At 36.8% G+C, this 23641-nt stretch overlaps 1 protein-coding gene across 6 annotated transcripts in view; it reads right to left on the bottom strand.

The window, feature by feature from the left end:
- PKN2 (protein kinase N2) overlaps window positions 1-23641 on the bottom strand; it is a 151893-nt gene that overhangs the window by 32860 nt on the left and 95392 nt on the right. For 2 of the 6 annotated variants that reach the window (XM_001145367.5, XM_003949454.5), the window contains exons 7-8: window positions 18196-18381; window positions 16807-16916 (exon numbers count right to left, since the gene is read on the bottom strand). In XM_001145367.5, coding sequence (XP_001145367.1) covers window positions 16807-16916; window positions 18196-18381 — 296 coding nt within the window. The remainder of the gene's footprint in view (window positions 1-16806; window positions 16917-18195; window positions 18382-23641) is intronic. The other 4 variants (XM_063816923.1, XM_513539.7, XM_063816924.1 and 1 more) reach the window with 2 other exon arrangements.

Raw genomic sequence — 23641 nt, forward strand, 5'->3', positions numbered from 1 at the left:
AAAGTGTTAAGTATTTTGGAAGCAGTTATTTTGTGAAATAAACTGGAGGAAGAATCATGTCAGGATTGGTAATTTAGACTCCATTTTTTTAGATTGGAGGAAGAGAGGTCTACTTTCTCCTGCTTTCTTCCACTGTTACAAGGAAGACTTGTTATGCATCAGGAAGATGCAAGATGCACATACGCTAGAGACAGAATTAGTACTTGTTAAAAGTTCTTATTACACTTTTACACTGGCTAAAATGGTAAGATTTTGTCTTATTGTGAATAAGAGAAGGTCCAATCACCTCATTTGCTATTTATTCCAGCCACTCTGGTAAAACTAACATATTGACTAATTTCTCTTTCCTCTGTCTCTTCATTCCATGCTTCAAACTAAAGTACATTATAGGCTGGGCAAGGTGGCTCATGCCTGTAATCCCAGCACTTTGGGACGCTGACGTGGGTGAATCACTTGAGGTCAGGAGTTCGAGACTAGCAACGGCCAACATGGTGAAACCCCATTTCTACTAAAAATACAAAAGTTAGCCGGGTGTGGTGCATGCACCTGTGGTCCCAGCTACTTGGGAGGCTAAGGCCTGAGAATCACTTAAACCCAGGAGGTGGAGGTTGCAGTGAGCCAAGATCATGCCACTACACTCCAGCCTGGGCAACAGAGTGAGACCCTGTCTCAAAAAAAAATAAAAATTAAAATTTATAAAGTATGTTACAGATCTGAGATTTGGGATAAGTCACCTCACAGACCTTAAGCTAGCTTTCCTAGAATTCTATACTCTACATTAAAGTTTTATGTAGAAAGTAGAAAAGTTCCTCTTCAAAGCTCATCTTGATTTAAAAATAAAATAAAAGACACTAGGAATAATAGCTCCTTACTCTAAAGCCTCCTATCAACTATTAGTTCTTACGCTTTAGCCCAGTTAGTTGCTTTGGCTTACTCAAGCATGTCTGGACAGGCCCAGGCAAGTCTTAGCTCACAGCTTATGCCCCTTCCTTATTTGGAAATGTTGTTGCTGCCTTAAACCTTTCATAAGCAACTTCCTCTTCCTCTTTGTTCTCCTTTGCATTTACCTATTTAGGAAAGTTTTAGGTTATTAGCAAATCAGTAATCAGTTTAAGACTGTGAGGTCCAGCTCCAGCCAATGGATGCAGGACACAGCAGTAAGGACAACCCAAATGCATAAGGGATATATATGTCTGCTTTTCCTTTGTTCAGATGTGCTCTTGCGATTGTTCCATTTGCGAGGGGCACCCTTTCTGCAGAAAGTAAAGATTGCCTTGCTGAGCGATCCTTTGTCTCCGTGCTGACTTTTCTTCACGGCACCGATTATCTGTTTCTAACATTTTACATATGAAGCTCTTCATTTTTTGTTACTTTGCACTGTTCCCAGTGAGCGTTACTTTCTTCACAACATAAGTGGGAGGGTGGCTGTGATCTAGAGATATTTTATGTTAGTACTCCACCACTTGTGTTCAATCCCACTTTAAATCCTAACATCCAGCATGGTTTGAATAAGTAAAACAGTCACATGGTATCTGAAAAACAAGGTACCATACAGATAGACTGAAGCTTCTGCATAAGAAGATGTCACTAATGTTTACCATTTATTTTTTATTATTTTTTGTTTTTTGAGATGGGGTTTCACTCTTATTGCCCAGGCTGGAGTGCAATGGTGCAATCTCAGCTCACTGCAACCTCTGCCTCCCAGGTTCAAGTGATTCTCCTGCCTCAGCCTCCTGAGTAGCTGAGATTACAGGCACCCACCACCACACATGGCTAATTTTTGCATTTTTAATAGAGATGGGGTTTTGCCATGTTGGCTAGGCTGGTCTCGAACTCCTGACCTCAGGTGATCCACCCGTCTTGGCTCTCCCAAAGTGCTGAGATTACAGTCGTGAGCCACCGTGCCTGGCCCAATGTTTAGAATTTAAAATGCAAGTGTGATTGCTGGTACGCCGGCAATTTTCTAGATGAAGCAGGTCAGTCACACAAGGCAAGGGCATGCTGTTAGATAATTTCAAACTCTAGGAGCAACGATATTCTAGACGGAGTAAAACTACCACCAAAAAAAGCTGAGCAGTACAAGTTGAGATAGGTACTGTCCCAACTTGTGTTTCAGTTTGTCTTATTATGAATTGAATCTAGAATCAAAGAGAAAACTGCTTGGTAGACTTAAAGAATCTGCATGTCTTATCTGAAGTCTAAGATCTGAAAGTAAACAAAAAAGGTAAGAGACACTGCATCAGCCTTATGTGTGGTAGAAAGCAACAAATTAAAACATGTATTGCAATTGAAAAAAGAACAGTACACATCTATCATAAAAGAATTAGCACAAAGAATGCTGAGGTTCTCAAAGTGTTCACTGAGGAGCCCTGGGGTGCCAGAGAGTATTTTCACTTTTCATAGGGAACACAGCGACATCTATGGGACACTGTGAGAACTACTAGCGAAAGGTAGTTCATAGTTTCAACATTAGAATATTCCATATTCCTTCTGGTGATGTCATAAACCCATCTTTGCTAAGGTGGGTTTTCAACAATAATAAAAATCAACTTCCTATGAAGAATCACTGTGGAAGAAGACATGAGAGTGCAGTTATCCTTATGATCCCAAGATGTGGGAAGTTATATAGTGTACAACAGGCAGACATGTCCCATTAGTTAATTGTAATTATGTACTAATGGAATAAAAATATTACGTTTTCTCTCAGTATTTGTATTTTTCAAAAACTCCTGTTTTAAGACTTAAAATACTAACTAGTAAGCACTTCTTAATAAATGGAACTGTTGGGTATTTCTTTAGGTCTAGGGACACACTGCAGAAACATTACAAGGACACTGAGGACACTGAATTGAGAAAGTCTGGAAACTTTGATAGAAGCAATGGAGAGCTGGGCTCCACTGCTGAAATGAAAAGGGCAAAAGAAGAAAATGAGAACCAGGCTCCACTGCCAAAAAGAAAAGAAAGGTCAAAAAAGCTTTCTGTTGCCACTAAAAAACAGAATAAACTCAATACCTGGAAAATTCAAGAGCTGAGGAAAGATGAGATTTCTGCAAACGTGTACACGAGTGATGACATTGGTCTTCAATGTGCCTCTGAGGACAACATAGGCTTTGGAAATTTATCAGTGAGGGTCCTAGCAGCATGCAGATAGTACACTGAAAGAGTTTAACTAAAGAGAGTTTTTTAAATTGGCTACTTATGGAGATGTGATTAAAGTTAAACCAACAAGGAATGAAAAGAATCTGAGGACAAGCAACAGTAGAAATCCATTATCACTCTTAGCCTGAAGGGGCAAGAGGAACTTAAATCATTGCCAGAATCTGATTTAGACTAAATCTTAAAAAAGGAACTACCCGACAGGAGTTGGTGGCCATAGATGAATGCTGTTGTGAAAAGCAAGGCAAGGCAAGGAAGGAGAAAGGGAAATACACACTGCGACTTTCCTTTCCTCCTGGCTCTTGGATCTCTTAACAGTGTCTCTCATTGTAAGTCAGAGCCAAGTAATTCAAGTAAACTTTGTAGTCATCAGCCCAAAAACAGGGTAGGACAGGGAAGGAAGGACAATGGAATCCACTGGGGAAAAACAGAAAACCACCACCTCAAGAAACAATAATATATGTTTTCAGTTCAGCAGTCCAATGAGAGTGATTCTCCAGCTGGAACAAATGTGACAAAAAGAGGGAAACTTTGGGATCATATGGGAGGATGAGAAATACAGAGAGAACAGTAGGAGACAGAGATAATGGAGAATATTAAGGCCATGATCTTGGCAGGAAAAGTCGGCCTGCTATAGATGTGGGTTACTGCCTCTGCTCCCTTTATAGGAAAGACAAAAACAACTATGATAGAAACTGCTATGCTCTATCAACTATGCACAACTGCTTCCTATGTCAATCCACATCATATAAAAAGTTCCAAAGACTCCTAATTATTCCAAACCTATTGTATACTTTTCTGCCTCCATGTCTTTACATATATAGCTTCTATTTCTAATCTTATATCTTATTCTCCAACTCAAACCTATATTGTTACATAAGATTTTCCTACTATTCTTTCCCCCATACCAGTCCAAATTCTCCTCATCAAGGGCAAGTTAAACATCCATCTCTTCTACAAAGGCATCCTTTAAATCCAGCCCACATTTTTTCCCCAAGGTTTTTTGAACGCAGCTATCGTTTTATGTATCCTTGTAGGAACTTATGTTCTCAAATCTGAGGACTCATGGTTGTCATCATTCTGGAAGTTACTGGCTATTATTCCTTCAGACGTGGCCTCTGCCCCATTCCTTCTAATCCTTCCTTCTGGAACTCCACTCCGTGTGTTAGTCATTCTTAGTTTATCCTTCATGTCTCTTAATCTTTCTTTCATATTTTTCATCTCTTAATCTTTTTGTGTTGTATTCTGGGCAACTTCTTTAGCACTTTCAGGCCACTAACTCTCTCTTCTTTTCTTTAACATATCCTCTTAGTTTTCCATTTCAGAAGTTATATTTCCTATTTTTTAGTTCTACTTGGTTCTCTTTGTCATCAGCACCAACAATTTATCAATAATGGTCAATAATGTTTCATCTCCACGTTGCCCCCATAATTATTTGAAGCAAATTTCAGACATCTATAATTTCATTTTATTTATTTATTTTAAAACTCTGCTTAGTCTTTTTGGCTCATCACCTATCCTTTGCTCATGTTTTCAAACTCTTCCATTCTTTAAATACTATAATCATTTAAATATTTAAACACAAACTTTAAAATATTTTATATTATATATTTAATAATCCCATTATCTGCTTCTGCTTGGTCATGGTGGCTATATCCTCATGTATTTTAAAATTTTGTATGCAAGCTCATGTTGGTAGAATTATTATTCCCCTAAGCTTCTGAAATAGAATTTAGTAGTTTTTTATTTTGTCTCAAACAATTTATTTTTAACCTACCAGGCCTTAGGGTCCTTTATGGAAGGAATACCTCTGGTGCTTTTGCATTCTTTGGCATTTCTTTTTAAAAATTCTTCTTAAAATTTCACTAATTTTAAAAATTGTTTTCTTTTTTGTGTGCATTTATTTATAGAATAGAGATGAAGTCTTGCTGTGTTGCCCAGGCTAGTCTCAAACCATTCTCCCATGTCAGCCTCCCAAAGTGCTGGGATTACAGGCATGAACCACTGTGCCTGGTCTCTATTACATTTCTCACAGTGCTAAATGGAGGCCTTGAGTATTAATTTACAGATGAGAGAGGTAAGAAAAAGCTAAAATGCCTATACTATGTTGTAGAGCAGTGATTTCCTAATAACAAGTGAGGCACAGAGAATTAAATCAGATTCAGTTGTGTGGAGCGAGATGAGAGTAGGTAAGGAAGACATTCTCTCTCTTTTTTTTTTTTTTTGAGATGGAGTCTCTGTCGCCAGGCTGGAGCGCAGTGGTGCAATCTCCGCTCACTGCAACTTCTGCCTCCCAGATTCAAGAGATTCTCCTGCCTCAGCCTCCTGAGTAGCTGGGACTACAGGTGCGCACCACCACATCCAGCTAATTTTTGTATATTTAGTAGAGACAGGGTTTCACCACGTTGGCAAGGATGGTCTTGATCTCTTGACCTCGTGATCCGCCCGCCTGAGCCTCCCAAAGTGCTGGGATTATAGGCATGAGCCACCGCGCCTGGCAGACATTTTCTTTCCTTCTTTTTTTTTTTAAGATAGAGTTTTGCTCTTGTTGCCCAGGCTGGAGTGCAATGGTGCAATCTCAGCTCACTGCAACCTCCGCCTCCCAGGTTCAAGTGATTCTCCTGCCTCAGCCTCCTGAGTAGCTGGGATTACAGGCGCTCGCCACCACACATGGCCGATTTTTGGATTTTTAGTAGAGATGGGGTTTCGCCATGTTGGCCAGGCTGGTCTTGAACTCCTGACCTCAGGTGATCTGCCTGCCTCAGCCTCTCAAGGTGCTGGGATTACAGGCGTGAGCCACTGTGCCTGGCCCTGACATTTTCAAATTTATACCTGCCCTCCCTTCTCAGATTCTGACCTGTGTCTATTTGGGAATCACTGTATTGACTAGAGTGTGTTGTATTCTTTGGGTATACTGCAGCAAAAAAAAAAAAAAAAAAAAAAAAAAAAAAGGTTGAGCAAACCTCCTTTTCAGTTTTAATTATTTTCATTCATCCCATTAATACTTAGTGAATATGTATACTAAGTGTCTTCTGTGATAGAGATACAAAGATAAGTAACATATGGTCCTGCTCTCAAATAGTTCACAGTTTTGCTTTGGAAGACGGAAATTCTGGGAGACAGAAATGTAAATCAATACTGGCAATACAGTGGCATATACAATATGCACAATGACACAAAACAGAGAGCTGACCAATTTTTTTGTAAGGGAAAGGTAGTAGGAAGATCAAAAAATATCATAATTGCTCAAATTGGGTTTTGAGAGCTATATCTAAAGATTAAAGGAGAGGACAAAGTCATCAGAGGGGAAAAAACATACAAAGGTAAGGAAGTAGTACATCATAGGGATAGGAAACAGTTTCATATAGTTAAAGCCTAGAATATAAGTAGAAATGCTGTGAGAAATAAGAATGAAAACACGGACAGAGTTAAGTCATGAGGAGCTTAGCATGACTTGGAGTAGAATTTGGTCTTTAACTTGTAAGTTACAGGTTGGTACTAAAGGGTTTCGGTGTAAGGAGGGGTAGGGATTGGATCACATCAGGCAGTACAGGCTGAGTATCCCTAACCTGAAAAGCTACAAAATCTGAAACTTTCTGAGCACAAATATGACAATGAAAGGCAATGCTCATTGGAGGATTTGGGATTTCAAATTTTTCAGATGCTCAATCAGCTTGCATTTTTAAATGCAAAGATTCTAAGATCTGAAAAAAAAATTGGAATCTAAAATACTTCTGGTCCCAAGTATTTCAGATAAAGGATATTCAACCTGTATAGTTGCTAAAAAGAAAAGCACTGGGATCAAACTGCCTTGCGTATGCATGCACACTCAATAAATGTTTGTAGAACAAATAGGTTAAATCTTAATCCCGCACCACTTAGTAGTTCTGTGACCGTGAGCAAGTTATTTAACTTCGCTGGGTCTCAGATTGCTCACCTGTAAAATATGTGTTAATGGTATCAACCTTGCAGCGCTGTGTGAGAATTAAAGGAGTTAATACAACTCCAGTACATAAGTCAATCTCAATATGTTGCCTTTTATTATTATTGTGATATGCAATGAAGAAAATCTACACTGCCAAAAGGATAGACTAGAAATAGAGACAAGTTTGCTAACTCTAATGAAGAACAAAAGCCGTGGCTTCAGACAGACTTGACTTTGGTGAGAGATGCTTGTGTTGATTACTGGCTCCACCGCTTTCTAGCTGTGTGGCCTGAGAAAACTAACTGAAACTCCTGGAACCTCAGTACTCTCTAAAATAGAAATAATTGTATGTATACCATAAGATTATTGTGAGGATTAAATTAGACACTATACATAAGGTTTTTTGTTCAGAACCTATAATGGCAGTAGAAACTTCAGTTTAACATATGGGAGGGTGAGGAAGAACAGATTCTGAACACAACTTATTTTTCAAGAATCTTGTCTGTGAAAGAAAGACCTATCAATAGAGCTAGGACGAAGCAAAATAAAAATTTTTAATGGGAGGAATGTGAGTATATCCAACAAGAATAAGATATCAGAAGAAAGAAGTGGTTAAAAATATAGGTGCTAATAGGGCTAACTTATGAAACAAGGCTATAGGAGACTAGAAAGAATGGAAACTAGAGGGCAACTTGAATGATCATAGACTCTAAACAGGAAAGAGAGAGACTTCGTTCTCTGAAACCAAGGAGGAAGACACAAAAAAATTAGGTGATAGGAGAAAGCTGAGGTCTGATGGTCTTAAATCTAATCTATAAAACAAAAGCAAAGGAGTCTGACGTGGGGTAGAAGACTTGAAGAGACAGGCAAAAGAAAAGTTGCTGGTAATGAAATAAAAATGTAAAATGTGGGATAACTTTTACAAGCCTAGCTAAGATTGAAAACTAAAATTTGCAGTAGTAAATGTGATCACTCAGGATATAGAGCAGAGAAGCAACATTCAGGATATAGAGTAGAGAAGCAGAATAGAAATTATTTGCTATTGGGAGTTTCCACAGCAGGTAGGTATAAAGATAAGGTCAAAGGATGCTGTGGCAGTATCAGTAAAGAAATGCTTCAGAGTAACATTGGTTTTAGGGTAAATAGAGAAGAAAATTAAGTTTGGAAGGGGCTGATAGCATGAAAATATCCTGAAGAATCAAGGAAATGGAAATATTTGATCAAATATCTAGCTTTGTGATAATTAAAAAAACAGCTAGAAGAAAAACAATAACAAGAGCTATCGTTTACTGAATACCATTATGTACAAGGTATTATCCTAGGTGCATTAATTAATTAGCTAATTAATGAAAGGGTTTCACTCTGTTGCCCAGCCTGGAATGCAGTGGCATGGTCTCAGCTCACTGCTGTATTCAACTCCTGGGCTCAAGTAATCTTGCCTCAGTCTCCCCAGTAGCTAGGACTACAGGCTTGTGCCCCAAACTTGGCTAATTATTCTAGGTGCTTTCTGTAGTTTATCATTCAGGACAACAAGAGAATTGGTGAAAGGCTGGCATATTGATTTTTTTTTTTTGAGACAGAATTTCGCTCTTGTTGCCCAGGCTGGAGTGCAATGGCATGATCTCGGCTCACCGCAACCTCCGCCTCTTGGGTTCAAGTGATTCTCCTGCCTCAGCCTCCCAAGTAGCTGGGACTACTTGTGCCACCACGCCTGGCTAATTCTGTATTTTTAGTAGACATGGGGTTTCTCCATGTTCATCAGGCTGGTCTTGAACTCCCAACCTCAGGTGATCTGCCTGCCTCAGCCTCCCAAAGTGCTGGGATTACAGGCGTGAGCCACCGTGCCCAACAGGTATATCGAATTTAAGATTTCAATTTGTGTAGCACAGTTCATTTAAAATGACAAAGGAATAAAGGTATACCAGAGTTCAGGAGTTCAAAGAAGTTTAAATAGTGGTATATTATATGGGTTGTTTACATATACAGTCCACCCTCTGTATCTGTGGGTTCCTTATCTGTGGATTAAACCAACCACGACTGAAAATATTTGGGGAATAAAAGGATAGTTGTATTTGTACTGAATATGTAGACTTTTTTTTCTTGTCAATATTCCCTAAACAATACAGTATAATAATTTATATAGCATTTACATTGCACTGGGTATTATAATTACTCTAGAGATGATTTAAAGTATACAGGAGCATGTGTGTGGGTTATATGCAAATACACCATTTTATATAAAGGACTTGAGCATCCATGGATTTTGGTACGGGGAGAGGGAGTCCTGAAATCGTTCCCCATGGATACCAAGGGACAACTGTATGCAGATATTTTAAATCCCTCATAATGATGGCAAATGTTGGAAGGAAGAATAAAAGTCATCCTTAATGAATATCAGAGAGTACCTGATGTTCAAGAAATAACAGAAACAAAAAAGAAAAAAAGGTAGGCAATTCTATACTGCTGACCTATGAACAATACAAGTTTGAAATGTACAGGTCGACTTATACGTGGATTTTTTTTCAATAAATATACTGGAACCTTTTTTGGAAATGTGCAACAGTTTGAAAAATCTGCAGATGAATCACATAGCATAGAAATATCAAAAACATTACAACAAAGATATGTCATGAATGCATATATGTAGATACTAGTCTATTTTATCATTCACTACCATAAAATACACAAACCTATTACAAAAAGTTAGAATTTATCAAACTTACACACAAACACTTACAGACCATACATGGCACCATTTATAGTCAAGAGAAATATAAACAAACATCAAGATGCAATATTAAATCATAACTGCATAAAATTAACTGTAGTACCGTACTACTATAATAATTTTGTAGCCACCTCCTAATGCTCTTATGGTGAGCTCAAGTGTCAACAGTATCCATTTAAAACACTATGTAAATCTAATTATTTCTGCCTGAGCAGTTCATCTCTCTAGTAAATTGCATATGGCAGTAAAAGTGATCTGCCTCAGTTCTTGCATATTTTTCATGGTATTTAATGCAATACCATAAACCCTGAATAATACTATGGAACTCTTACAAAGTACCACTAGTGATGCTGGAAGTGCTCCCCAGAAGGGGAGAAAAATCATGACATTACAAGAAGAAGTTGAACTGCTTGATATGTATCCTATATATTGAGGTTTGCAGTTGTAGCTTCTGCCATTTCAATATAAATGAATCCAGAATAAGAACCACTGTAAAAGAAGAAAAGGAAATTTCTGAAGCTGCTGCTGCGGCTAAGACGGCAGGCACAAAAACCTTGTATTTTTTGCAAAATAGACTGTCTATGTTATCAATAAGGCTTCTGGTCCACAGTAGACTATTAGTATTTAAGTTCTGGGGGAGTCAAAAGTGTTATGTGGATTTTCGAGTACACGGGTTGGAAATGTAGGCTTGTGCTCCCTAGCCCCTGCGTTGCTCAAGGGTCAACTATACAGCTCATAGTCTCAAAGAAGTCATATAGTCCCAGAGGAATATATGACATGTTATTTATTTATTTATTTATTTATTTATTTATTTATTTATTTATTGAGACGGAGTCTCACTCTGTTGCCTAGGCTGGAGTCCAGTGGCACGATCTTGGCTCACTGCAACCTCTGCCTCCCAGGTTCAAGAGATTCTATTGCCTCAGCCTCCCGAGTAGCTGGGTTACAGGCATGCGCCACTATGTCCAGCTAATTTTGTATTTTTAGTAGAGACGGGGTTTCTCCATATTGGTCAGGCTGGTCTTGAACTCCCGACCTCAGGTGATCCGCCCGCCTCGGCCTCCCAAAGTGCTGGGATTACAGGCGTGAGCCAACGCACCCGGCCGACATGTTATTTTTAACAGCGGTGGAATCTGGAAGCAGCAAAGGAGGGGTAAAAAAGGTAAGTGTTACAGCTTTGTTACAAGTTAAAAAACAGTATCTCAGATGAAACAATATTCCCAGTGTCAGACAGTTTATAACATGTAAAAAATTAAAAGTATCTTTGTATTCCTACTCTTGTTCTGCTATATTATAGTGCTTTACTCCCCATTAAAAAATCTGTGACCAGGTATGGTGGCTGCATGCATTTTTATCCTTTTCTAGGGAGAAAGCATCTTTCTCACTGCCATGGTTGCTATGAGAAATAATTTCCCCATTTTCCCTAAATATCTGGATAGGTCTTTACCTCAATACTCTTATTCAAACCTCAGAATCTGTTATCTGATAGGAGACTCTGGAAGACAAATTGGACATGAGCAACATAGCCCACTCCTTCTTTTCTGTTGAAAGCCAGGCTGTTCAATGGAAGTAGTTTGCTCTTTTCCTCCCTGCTTTAAATTTTACACAGATCGGGGCCTACAGTGATCCAAGAGACTGGACATAACCCCACTCTTGCTGCATACCCAGCCGTACTCTCAAAAAACAGCTTATTTTTTCAGTAATATGGATGATATTTTATTTTCCATTAGTCATTTCTTTGTTTCTCTCAACTAGTTCAAAACCTGGGCAACTCCACACACACAGCTTTTTTTTTTTTTTTGAGACAGAGTTTCACTCTGTTGCTCAGTGCAGTGGTGCAATCTCAGCTCACTGCAACCTCCGCCTTCTGGGTTTAAGCAATTCGCATGCCTCAGCCTCCTGGGTTAGCTGGGATTACAAGTACCCACCACCATGCCCGGCTAACTTTTGGATTTTCAGTAGAGACAGGGTTTCATCATGTTGGTCAGGCTGGTCTCAAACACCTGACCAAGTGATCTGCCCACTTCGGCCTGCCGAAGTGCTGGGTTTACAGGCGTGAGCCACCACACCTGGCCCACACACAGCTTTAAATTGGTTACTTTAGTGTCTCATTCTTAAGAAAGCCATGGATGGCCACACATTTGCCCAAATATACAATATGATAAGCAGACATCTTAAAAGAGACCTCAGAAGTAGTAGAGACAATTCAAGAAGAAAATTTAAAACTGATATTCTCAGTTTTAAGAGATGGTATTATCTCCATGAGAGAAAAACAGGGTGTTGTTTTTCAAAAACTAAACAACAAAAATGAACTTCTAAAAATTAAAAATATGACATCAAATGTAAATTTTTCAGTTGTAAAAATTTCCTAGAAAGTGGAACAAAAAGACAGAGAAACCATAGACAAAAGAAAATCACAGGATCAATCTAAGAGGTTTAACTACCAAGAGAAAACACTAAAAATGGACATGAGAAAATTATCAAATAAGTCAAGGAAATTTATTGGATCTGAAACAAATAAAGCTTTCAAACTGAAAGTGCCACACAATATCCACCAAAAAGAATGAAAGATACCCAAGTAAGATACACTACTGTGAAATTTCAGAATCCCGGGGAAAAAAAGATAAAATCTTAAAAGTTTTTAGAGATCTAGCAGATCTAACAGATCATGATTAAATATTAAAAATCAAGGGAGACACAGAATTCTCGACTGTAATACTGAGGCTAAATAATAATTACACAACTCAAAATTAATGAAAGTAATTTCCAACCTATTAGGTTGGTGCAAAAGTTACCACAGTTTTTGCAATCAAAAGTAATGGCAAAACCGCTATTACTTTTGCACCAACCTAAAAGAATTCTATACTCCAAGTATGATAGTAGAATATACATATTTTCAGACATATATCATCTCTAAAACTTTATTTCATTCACCCTTTTCTCAGCATGAAAATGAAGGATATGATTCACCAGCATGAGAAGGTAAAGCAAGAAGATGGAGTGATCCAAGACTCAAGTGATCCAATGTAGAAGAGAGTTCTCAAGATGATAGTAAAACAAAGTCTCAAGATGAAAGCTGTGTAGCAGCTATATAAATTGGAGCAGAAAGATGTAAGGCCCCAGAAAGGATGCTTCTAATGGGGAATAAATGCGGACTAATACATAACCAAGCATACCTGCTTACATACAGTTGTTTTAGAGTCCTTCTGGAGCTTTTGGGGATAAATAATAGGTACGCAGAAAACTAAGCAAAACAAAACGAAGAGGTATTTAGTGGCCCTAAAGGGAGGAAAAGGTATTAAAAAGGAAATATAATCACCATACAGAACTTGGTTCATCTATGGACAATCTTTATAGTTATAATAAACACTAGATTACTGATTTAACATAATTATTTGGGAGAATGAGAATAGGAGTGCGGTGGTTTAAAAGTTAAATTCCAATCTTCTTTCATGTAGTGTGAGTCAAAAATTTCTGAAAATTAGAAACCAATAAATGAAAAGTCCCTTGGGTTCTTACAATCTTATTTTGTTATTATTATTATTATTATTATTATTATGAGATAGAGTCTTGCTCTGTCGCCCAGGCTGGAGTGCAGTGGCGTGATCTCAGCTCACTGCAACCTCTGCCTCCGGGGTTTAAGCAGTCTCAGCCTCAGCCGCCCAAGTAGCTGGGATTACAGGCGTCTGCCACTGCACCCAGCTAATTTTTGTATTTTTAATAGAGATAGGGTTTCACTATGTTGGTCAGGATGGTCTTCAACTCCTGAACTCAGGAGATCCGCCCGCCTCGGCCTCCCCAAAGTGCTGGGATTACAAGCATGAGCTACTGCACACGGCTAACTTCTTATAATCTTGTGATTTACCTTACCTTGCCGTTTCACTCCTGTCATCATACTGTCATACCAGTAACTATAATCCTTCCACAATCTCAACTGTCTGCATCTTTCTCTCTGAACATTATCTCCTAATATTCTAGTTCACTCTAATACTTCAGCATCCACTGATATGACAATCCCACTGTTAGTCCCAATCCATGAATCCTACCACCTTTTTACTTGTCCTAACTGCTTCTATACTCTTTCCCTCCTTTCCCAGTGATCCGTCGACATTTTCTATAGTTCTGCTCTTAACAACACTGAAATCTGCTAAAATTGTTCTAAGCTTTGGTTCTAAGGACAGGGCTCTTCTCTGTTTCTAATATTGATAAAGAACTTCTACTACTATGTTAGTAACGTTATTCTAAAGGAAAGGTGCAAGGGAAAGAGTTAACAGGTCTTAGTGTAACATTTTGTCATTTATTTCAATCTCTCATGGGAGCTTGATTAAGCTTTTTATAACAGGAAGGCTGAGGGAATTCAGGAAAAATGAAAAATTGCATAGCTACAAGAAAATATAAAAGAGTAACCCGACAGAATAGAAAGAACACAGAGCTGGTAGTAAGTAGACTTAAGAATCCTGGATTAGGCCAGGCACGGTGGTTCATGAGTGTAACCCAGCACTTTGGGAGGCCAAGGTGGGTGGATTACCTGAGGTTGGGAGTTCAAGACCAGCCTGACCAACATGGAGAACCCCCATCTCTACTAAAAATACAAAATTAGACAGGCGTGGTGGTACATGCCTGTAATCCCAGCTACTCAGGAGGCTAAGGCAGGAGAATCACTTGAACCTGGGAGGCAGAGGTTGCGATGAGCCAAGGTTGTGCCATTGCACTCTAGCCTGGGCAACAAGAGCGAAACTCCATCTCAAGAAAGAAAGAAAAAAAAATCCTGGATTATACCCTACGCTAGTTACTTAGCCTGAGGGCCATAATTTCCTCAGTTTGTAAAATGTAGCTAAATTATACCAACAATTTAAAAACGTTTTTTCTAATAGCAAAATCCAAATGATATTTTACATAAAACCCCAAAACAACAACACAAAAGACTGTGTTGCGTCCTGAGACAATTCTGCAGAACACTGAAGCTCCACAGAACATAATTTGAATTTTTCTAGATCATTCTAGATCTAGATCATTTCTAGAATTATCCTACAACTCTAAAAAGAACCATGAATTTTTTTATCTTGAAATGAAACAGTACAGACAACTTAGTTCCCGAATGCCATAGAAGACAAAGTTGATATATGAAGCAAAATGCTGGAAACAAACATGTCAGTTTAAAGCAACATTTTCTATAAATTTTTTCTTCTCTTTTTTACTAAGGCCGCTTGAAATGTTTCCATCTATGTTTTTATAAACATTTTTTATAGTCTATAAATACAAGGGATAAAAGAATAGAAAGCACATGAAAATCTAAAATATACTATGTAAACAGAAGGACCTATTTTAATAGGGAATGTGGTCTCTGCCAAGGAAAAGTTTATAATCAAATTAGGGATAAGAAACATGCCTCTCAAGAACCTAGAGGATCTGCTTAACATGCACAGTGTCTTCCAAATTTTAAAAGGAGCATTATTCCAAAGTGGGAAAAATGCCTGATGCCATTGAGGCGAAAAACATTTTCAGGTGAAGATTACAATGGCAGGGAAAGAACAAACAACAGTTATCACAGTCTTTTATTGTTCTAAGCTTGTAGTTTAGGTAATTTAAAACCATATTATCTCTTCCAGGCACTCTTCATCTTCTGCTGTTTCCTCCTCTGTGCTACTGTTATCTTTCTATCTCATTCAAATCACCAGAGAGAAAAAGAGCATCCATTTAAAAGTTAAGACACTGAAGGTCTAGTACCAGTCCTGAAATTTACTGGTATGTAACTAACCTGGATCTTGGTTTCCTCAACTACAAAATAATGGCAAGATTCTAAATTACTTGTAATTTCTCTTTTCAATATAAAACTTTATTAACAATAACCTTGTTATAAGAAAAATCTCCTAGCTAGTCATTTTCCCTCTAATAACAATTCTTTAAGTTTCATTTTGATATTACTCAGTAATTACCTTAAATAGGCTCGAAATGAAAGGAAATGACATTCAACCAGGTAGTTCTCCATTCTCAAATCCCCTTTCATTATATTCAAATTCATAGCCATACTTCAAACCCCAGGTTAAAAGAAAGAATATCCCTGAATGGCTTAAATGTACCGGCAATGCAAGGTATTTTACATATACTACTCTTGGTTTTTCATCCTAACAGTTCTGTGAGTATTACATTCCTACCTCCACTTTAGAGACTGCAAAACATTGAATGCTTTAAAAATGTTTTGGTGATTACTGTTCTATCTTCTACTTTTAAAATTGGGAAAGAATTAAAATTGAATGCTTTCCCAGTTTTAAAAGTAGAGGCTTAGAACAGTAATCACCAAAACATTTTGAGAACACACATAGTTAAGCATTGTAAATCTGCTTTAACATAATTAATTTTTAGAATAACATATATACCATCAACCTAAATACCAAATAATAAAAAAGTTTAGTATCTTTCTTAGTTTTTAGATAAAATTACGATTACGTTTTAATATTTTCCTCTCACAACCCAATGAATGGATTTGAATCTAAAAGTTACCACTATGGATTTAAATCTACTGTGGACCAAGTTAACTTCTGATGGGTTCTATGGCCACAGACTGAATTCTAGCTATTCAAATTATTCTTGAAAGACACAAACACACAGAAGGCTGGGTGACCAAGCCTAATAGCTCATTTCAAATATAGCTCGAGTAAGATAACCTACACATGGTGAGCCAGAAGAATCGCCTTAGCTGTTAGCGCATTAAGATCACCAATATGCTTCAATATTACACCTTACTGATCTTTAAGTTTGCTATGAATGAAACATTTTCAAATTACTACACAAATGAAAGATCCTACAGCAATCTGATATTCATCTCTATATTAAGGTAGATTTATGCATAACTCATTGAATAAGAAATGTAAAAAAAAAATCTAAGTTCTATTTTTATTCTTGTTAAGAATACAACTTGTTGAAGCCTTCTAAAAAATATAACTCACAATTAAAATGAATTATAATTAAAATTCAAGTAAAATGTTAGTCCTCTTACCCTGTCCAGTTCCAGTGTAAACTTCTGGTCCCATGACTGATTGGAAATGGGTTTCCAGCTAGTTTGGCCAACCACAGTATTATCGAGCTTCAAAACAGCACAGACATCATCTGTAATTAAAATGTACAAACTTGCTTAAAAACTTTAAACCTTTATAAAAAACAGAAGTACTGCTGTTTGATTAGCAATAAAAGTCTTAAGACCCTTTGAAAATAAAGTTTTTCATAATCAATATTAAAACTTTTGAATCTTAAATGGCTAGTTTTACATATACATACACTCCTACTAGACACTCCCAAATTGTTTGACAAAAACACAAATAGTGACTGCTATCTCTTTTGTTTACATTGGCATGTGACTGAAAGAACAGATAAATAGTAGTTGTTTGCCACACTGTTTGTGTGAATATCAATCAGTTTTTCTTTCTATATCTGATATTTATAGAGCTTGTTTCCTTAAACAATTCTTTATTTTCTTATTTTTCTTAAAGCCTCTCTCTATACACAGGAAAGCACAGGCAAATTCACTTTTGTATTCTACGGTAGGCTGAACTGTCACATGCTTTTCCCCCCAGTTATACATCTACATATAGTTTATGCTTATACTTCAGAATTTCTCCCCAGTGCTTTCCAAACCTCTTGCATTTTACTCTCCTCAAACCAACCCCTACCATCCCCCATCTCAGTGGACTACCAGGCTACTATCTCAGTAAACACATCTGGATCAGCAGTTAGATTACCAAAATTTCAACGTTACTATTAAAGTGTCACTAAACCATTAAAAGAATCAAGGCTGGAGATGGTGGCTCACACCTATAATCCCAGCACTTTGGGAGGCTGAGGTGGAAGGACAGCTAGAGCCCCTGAGTTCGAGACCAGCCTGGGCAACATAGTGAGACCCTGCCTCTAGAAAAAAAAATTAGCCAGGCATGGTGGCATATGCCTATAGTCCCAGCTACTTAGGATGCTGAGGTAGGAAGATCACTTAAACCCAGCAGGTTGAGACCTGATTGCACCACTGCACCCAGCCTGGGCAACAGAGCAAAACGCTGTCTCAAAAAATAAAGAAAAATAAAAGAATCAAGATATGATTCTACAAGAAGGACCAGTCTCATAGCTTCTGTATACCTTTAGTTTGGCATAAGAGTGATGCTCAATATTTCATTCTTCCAAAAGAACTAATGTTATTTGTCATTCAGTTTTCTAATGTATCTTCAACAAAACAGAATTTGTTGCCTTTTTGTTTCCTGACATCACAGGTTTTAATATTTTTTAATTAAATTATAAAAACCATAATTTTAAAGTGTTTTGTCCAACTTGAACACTTCATAAATCCCTTGTATAAGCACTTTAGTTTGTTACATGATTTTTAAAAATCTGGTTACTGAACTGGACAAGTCATCGGTTTTTAGAAGATTTCGACTACTTCCGCTTTTACTTTTACTCGTTCTGCTCATGAAAGATGATCTGGTTTCACTTGGACTCCAACCAGGCAGTGCAACTGATGTTGCTTTTGACCGTCCAGGGACATTCTCTAGGATATCTTGGCAGCCCATAAGACGAACTTCCAAAGTACCTGTTGGCAAACATAAATATCAGATAAGAACATCAATCCTTAATCTATGGAATCCTTAATCTAAATCTCTTACCTATTCAAAAAAAGAAAAAAAAAATCTGGTAACAAAAACTCTTCTCCCAGAGGATCTGTGAGGTAGCTATCATCTTTCCTATTTTAATTAGAGAAACCATTACAAATTCTTTAGACAACTATAAGAAATTTTATAGAAAAGAACAGCACCTCCTGGCTGGGCACAGTAGCTCTCTCGCCTGTAATCCTAGCACTTTGGGTGGATTGCCTGAATTTAGGAGTTTGAGACCAGCCTGGGCAACATGGCAAGACCCTGTATCTACTAAAAATACAAAAAATTAGCTGGGCGAGGCGGTGTGCGCCTGTAGTCCCAGCTATCCGGGAGGCTGGGGCACAAGAATTGCTTGAACCCAAGAGGCAGAGGTTGCAGTGAGCCAAGATTGCACCACTGCATTCCACCAAGACTCTCTCTCCAAAAAAAAAAAGGAACAGCATCTCCCAAAAGTTGTCTGTATAGAGGGCATAAAAGAAAACAGGTTACATAAACTATGTTGGTAGAGGTATGGGAGGAGAAACATAAAGCTAAATAATATGCCACTAAAATGGCACATAAAAATTGGAAATAAGGAAGTCTCACTATGTGAATAGCAACTATGTTTAATAGTTACGTAGTTAACACAGAAAAGAACTTTACAGGGTTTTTGTATAACTAAATAAATGTGTTCTATTTGATGTAAAATGACATTATCTTTCCATTCTGTTAGTTTAATTAGCCAAAAAATTATGGGTTGTAATTAAACATAAAATAACTTCAATTTATTTAGGCAAATAAATACTAAAGGTGTTCAAAATGAAAATAAAGAACTATGAGTTAGGTCCTCTGGATATATGGCTTTGTCATTATTTGGGCTAGACATAGTATACTAGAATTTAAATAATGCTTCCGTATTAACATTTTAGATACTGTACAATGAATAACATTTTAGGAGGAATATTTCTGGTAAAAGTTGTCCCATTAATTTAAATAACTACTTAATTTTACTTAAAGTTTTAAATTGTTTTTAATAACACTGAAGTACTTATATATTTCTATCCAAGTAGTAACAAACAAAGCTTCCCAATTCAAACTACCAAAAAAAGAAAATCAGACAAAATATATGAAAAAAAGGTTAAAGACGAATAGTGATCCCTGAGAGATGGGAAACAAATGAGATAAGCCCTAAGATTGCTCCAGCTTACTGTCTTAAGGGTTTCTAGGACACAGTGCAGGGAGGGGGAAACTCAGGCGGAGCCAAGTTGAAGAGACAGAAATGAGAGTACAAGGAAACCAAAGCAGCTAGAGTTCACAAGGCAGTTAAAGCTGTTCATAGAAAGAACTCCTGAGATGGTCAGAGGGTTTTCAAGTATTCATCAAAGTACTAATCAGCACCTGCCTATGAAGAAAATATCTGAGGCAGGGGAAAGAACCCACTGAAAAAGTTAGAAAGAACAATACTCAGTGCATATAGGTAGGAATAGTGTTTGTTACCACCAGCCAGGCTTGAAAATCTCAATTCATGAGGCACTGAAGAAAATATCCAGAAGAGTCTTGCCCCAGCAGTAGAGAATAATTACCCCTAAACTAAATGATGCTTGTTTCACATAACAAATCTTAAAAGCAGTACCCAAAAGGGTCATATTGTTTCCAAGTAACTGTGTCCTAGAACAAAGCTCAAGAACATTTATAGAAATACAAAAATATTCAGCATCCAGCAAGGTAAAATTCACAATGTCTGCCATCTACTCAAAGATTACCAGGTGTATTTGCTTTCTATGGTTGCGTTACAAATTATTACAAGCTTAGTGGCTTAACTGACATAAATGTTAGAGTTAGAAGGCAAGGACATCAAAACAGTCAATCTACTGAAAATGTGGCACAGACACATGGAAGAAATGAAAAAGACTTAAACCAAATTTCTAGTGATTAAAAAATGGCAATATCTGAGATTAAAAAAAAATACACTGGATGGGACTGCAGGCAGATTAAACATTGCAAAAGAAAAGATTAGTGTCCTTGAAGACACAGCAAAGAAATGATCAAAAATAGAAGACACTAAAGAAAGACTTGAGAATAAACAAAGAACAGTGCATATATTAACTGTGAGTTTAACTTCAAGTGGCCATATATGTGTAACTGAAATTCCTCATTAAGAGAGAGCAGAAAGAATCGGAGACACAAAATGTATTAGGAAAAAAAAAGGCCATGAATTCTCCACATTTGATGAAAAGTATAAACTCAAGAAGTATCCAAGAAGTTCAAAGAACACTAAACAAAGAAACAGAAGCAAGCCATACTAAAGCACACCATAATCCAATTTCTCAAAACAAGTCGTGAACAAGAAACACTAAAAGTAGCCAGAAAAAAACATGTTACGTAGAGAGGAACAAAGATTAAGATGGCAGGAGATCTCTCATGCAAAACAATGAAAGCAAGACCATATACTTAACATATGTATAGTTTTTGTATGTCAATTATTCCTCCAATAAAACTGCCCTAAAAACTGGATTACTGATGATGGTGAAATAGGCATATACATTTACTAAAAAAATCATACTGTGTATGTTTAAAATGAGTGAATTCTATGGTATGTAAACTATACCTCAATAAGGCTATTAACGTTGGGAAGTGGAGTGTCAATAATGTTTTGCTAGACTGTGGAAATCTTATCTTACTGTACAGTGATAACACATTAAGTATATCATTTTGAGTTAAAAAATTTGTTGTGTTTCTTATTTGTTTTGTTGTTGTTAAACTGGCAAATTTAGCTAACTTCCACTGTAAATGCTCAGCTGTAAAATGCATCCTGGGGAAACTGAAAACATCTGGCTACTACTTCAAACTATGGTAGCTTATTAAATATTTTAGCAATTTCAATACATCAGAATATGACAATGCTCAACACCTGCTTTCATTTAGGAAAAAAATCTAGAGGGAGTTCTTTATTAAACATCTAGAAGTTTCTTTATGAGGTGACACAATTGCATATAAACACATTAGAAATAGCTTAAAACTACATTCATAAAGCACAATATGAAATTTTTAAAACAAGCAAATCCAAGAAGTAAATGTTGGTATTCAGAAGTAATAACTACGAATTGCATTAGAACAAGTAAATGCTTTAAAAATTTTCTTTCAACTGTCTGGAAAACTATTTTATACCTATTTCACTAATTCAGTATTTCATCATGGTATGATTAGGCAACTTTTTTTAATTCTGCAGAAATATCCTCTTATAAAAAACTAGTAAATTTCTCAAAACATGGAGAAAAAACAACAAAAAAACAATTATACCTTATTCAAAGTAGCAACAAACTGGCAAATTTCAGTAGTATAATCATACAACCACAAAAGAAACTGGAGTATGAGACGAACCACAAATAATAGCATGCAGTGAAAAATTCAGAACAGCAAATGCTCTTACTATTCATCCATGTTCATCTTTTCGTCATGTGTAGTCTTCTATTAATGTCAGTACTATTTCTCTCCCTACTTACTTAAAATTTAGTTTATGGTCCAGTAGGAGCTTAAATAATTTTTTAAAAATGTCTTAAGAATTGTAAGATACTTCTTTTTAGGTTGGTGACTTATATAACTTTGAGTAAAGTTCAGTAATGGAATGAGGAACAGGGGAAGAAGGAACTGAAAAGAGGGAACAGGAGACTAGAATAGAAAAGGAAAAAAATTTCCAGTCATTATCAGCTGAGTTTCTAAAATGTGATGTTATTACTTTTCTAGAAATATTGTTATTCAAAATATTTGACAACCTTATTTTAATCAATGGATCATTCAGAAATGCTTGAGTATCAACAATGTGTTCAGCATTGAGCCAAAAGGTGGTGAAACTTAGCAGACAATAAGTACAGTCCTTGCCTGCAGTATAGTCCCTGCCTAATTGTCAGATACTATTTACCAAGTACTTGTTGAATGTATCAAATATCCTGTGCTGGAGGCTAGGATTGTATGTAGGTAGATGACAAGGTCTTTGCTCTTTACAGGTCTATATTCCAGTTTTGATTTAAAAATACATATAAGAAGATGAATACTAAGGCAAAGACATTTAAGCAAGGTAGGGGAGGCACTGGGCACAAACCAGTTTATGACAGAATATTCATGATAGGAGTTACACAGATATGACTGGAAAGATAAATAGTTATCAACATGAAAGAATTAGATCAGAGGTTCCCAAGCTTTCTCAGTTCATGGTGCCCTAATGTTTTATTAAACTATTTTTTAACTGTGTCCCTAGGCCAAAAGATATACCTTATAGTTTTGTTGATTAAACGGTTAGGTCCAAACATAGGATATGATTGCTTTCCTAACAAATTAATAGCTATTTGAAAAAAATACATATAACTAAAAGAAAAAGTATTTTCATTTCATTCTTAAGCAAGATTACTTCCTTTTGGGCACTGTATAACTCTAAAGCTTTGGAATCAGTTTGGAAACTACCACACTGATTTCCTATTCCACACTGATTTCACACAGCACTTTAAAAAAACCAAAATCACAGCAATTGAGGAAAACCCAGCTTCATAAATACACAACATCACTGAAAGGAATGTAGCTCCATCTAACCCTGAAACTGTAACTACCTTGAGCTAGTAGTCTGAATGGTGACTACATGAAGTGCAGATAATGCTGTGCATCCCTCAAAAACAAAATATCCTGATGTGGCCCTGTGAATTCACTTTGGTATCCCAGGTTGCCTCAGATTTAAGCACTCAATTTGTGAACCGCACATTTAGACTGATCCTAATTAGTGGCAACAGCGAAGTTTAACTGTAAATTTGTCCTTCATGTTTTGATGTATAAGTTTAACACAGAATAAAACTGATTAATGATACTCTTTAACAACCGGAATGTGATAGTATGCTATGCAATATTGAAGAACACTTTCATAACCTCAAAAATTTTAAGGTTTGTTGGCATTAATATTTATAAGAAAATTAAAGGATTCTGGAAAGTCTGTGTAACAAAAATATGTCATATTCACATGGTCCATAAAAAAGAAGCCTTTGTAGGTGATGCCAGAGAAAATGATGGAGTAAGAAGGTCCTCATGTGGTACAGATCAGATCACATAGTATCTAGTATCTAGGATGGACATAATTGCAGAATAAAGTATATTCCTTTAATAAATCTGGCCTTGTGAAATTGTTTTTTAAAAAGATATACGTAATGAATCCTAAAAAAAAAAAGTACAAAGACA

This window comes from Pan troglodytes, chromosome 1 (assembly GCF_028858775.2).
Source record: "Pan troglodytes isolate AG18354 chromosome 1, NHGRI_mPanTro3-v2.0_pri, whole genome shotgun sequence".
NCBI lineage: Eukaryota > Metazoa > Chordata > Mammalia > Primates > Hominidae > Pan > Pan troglodytes.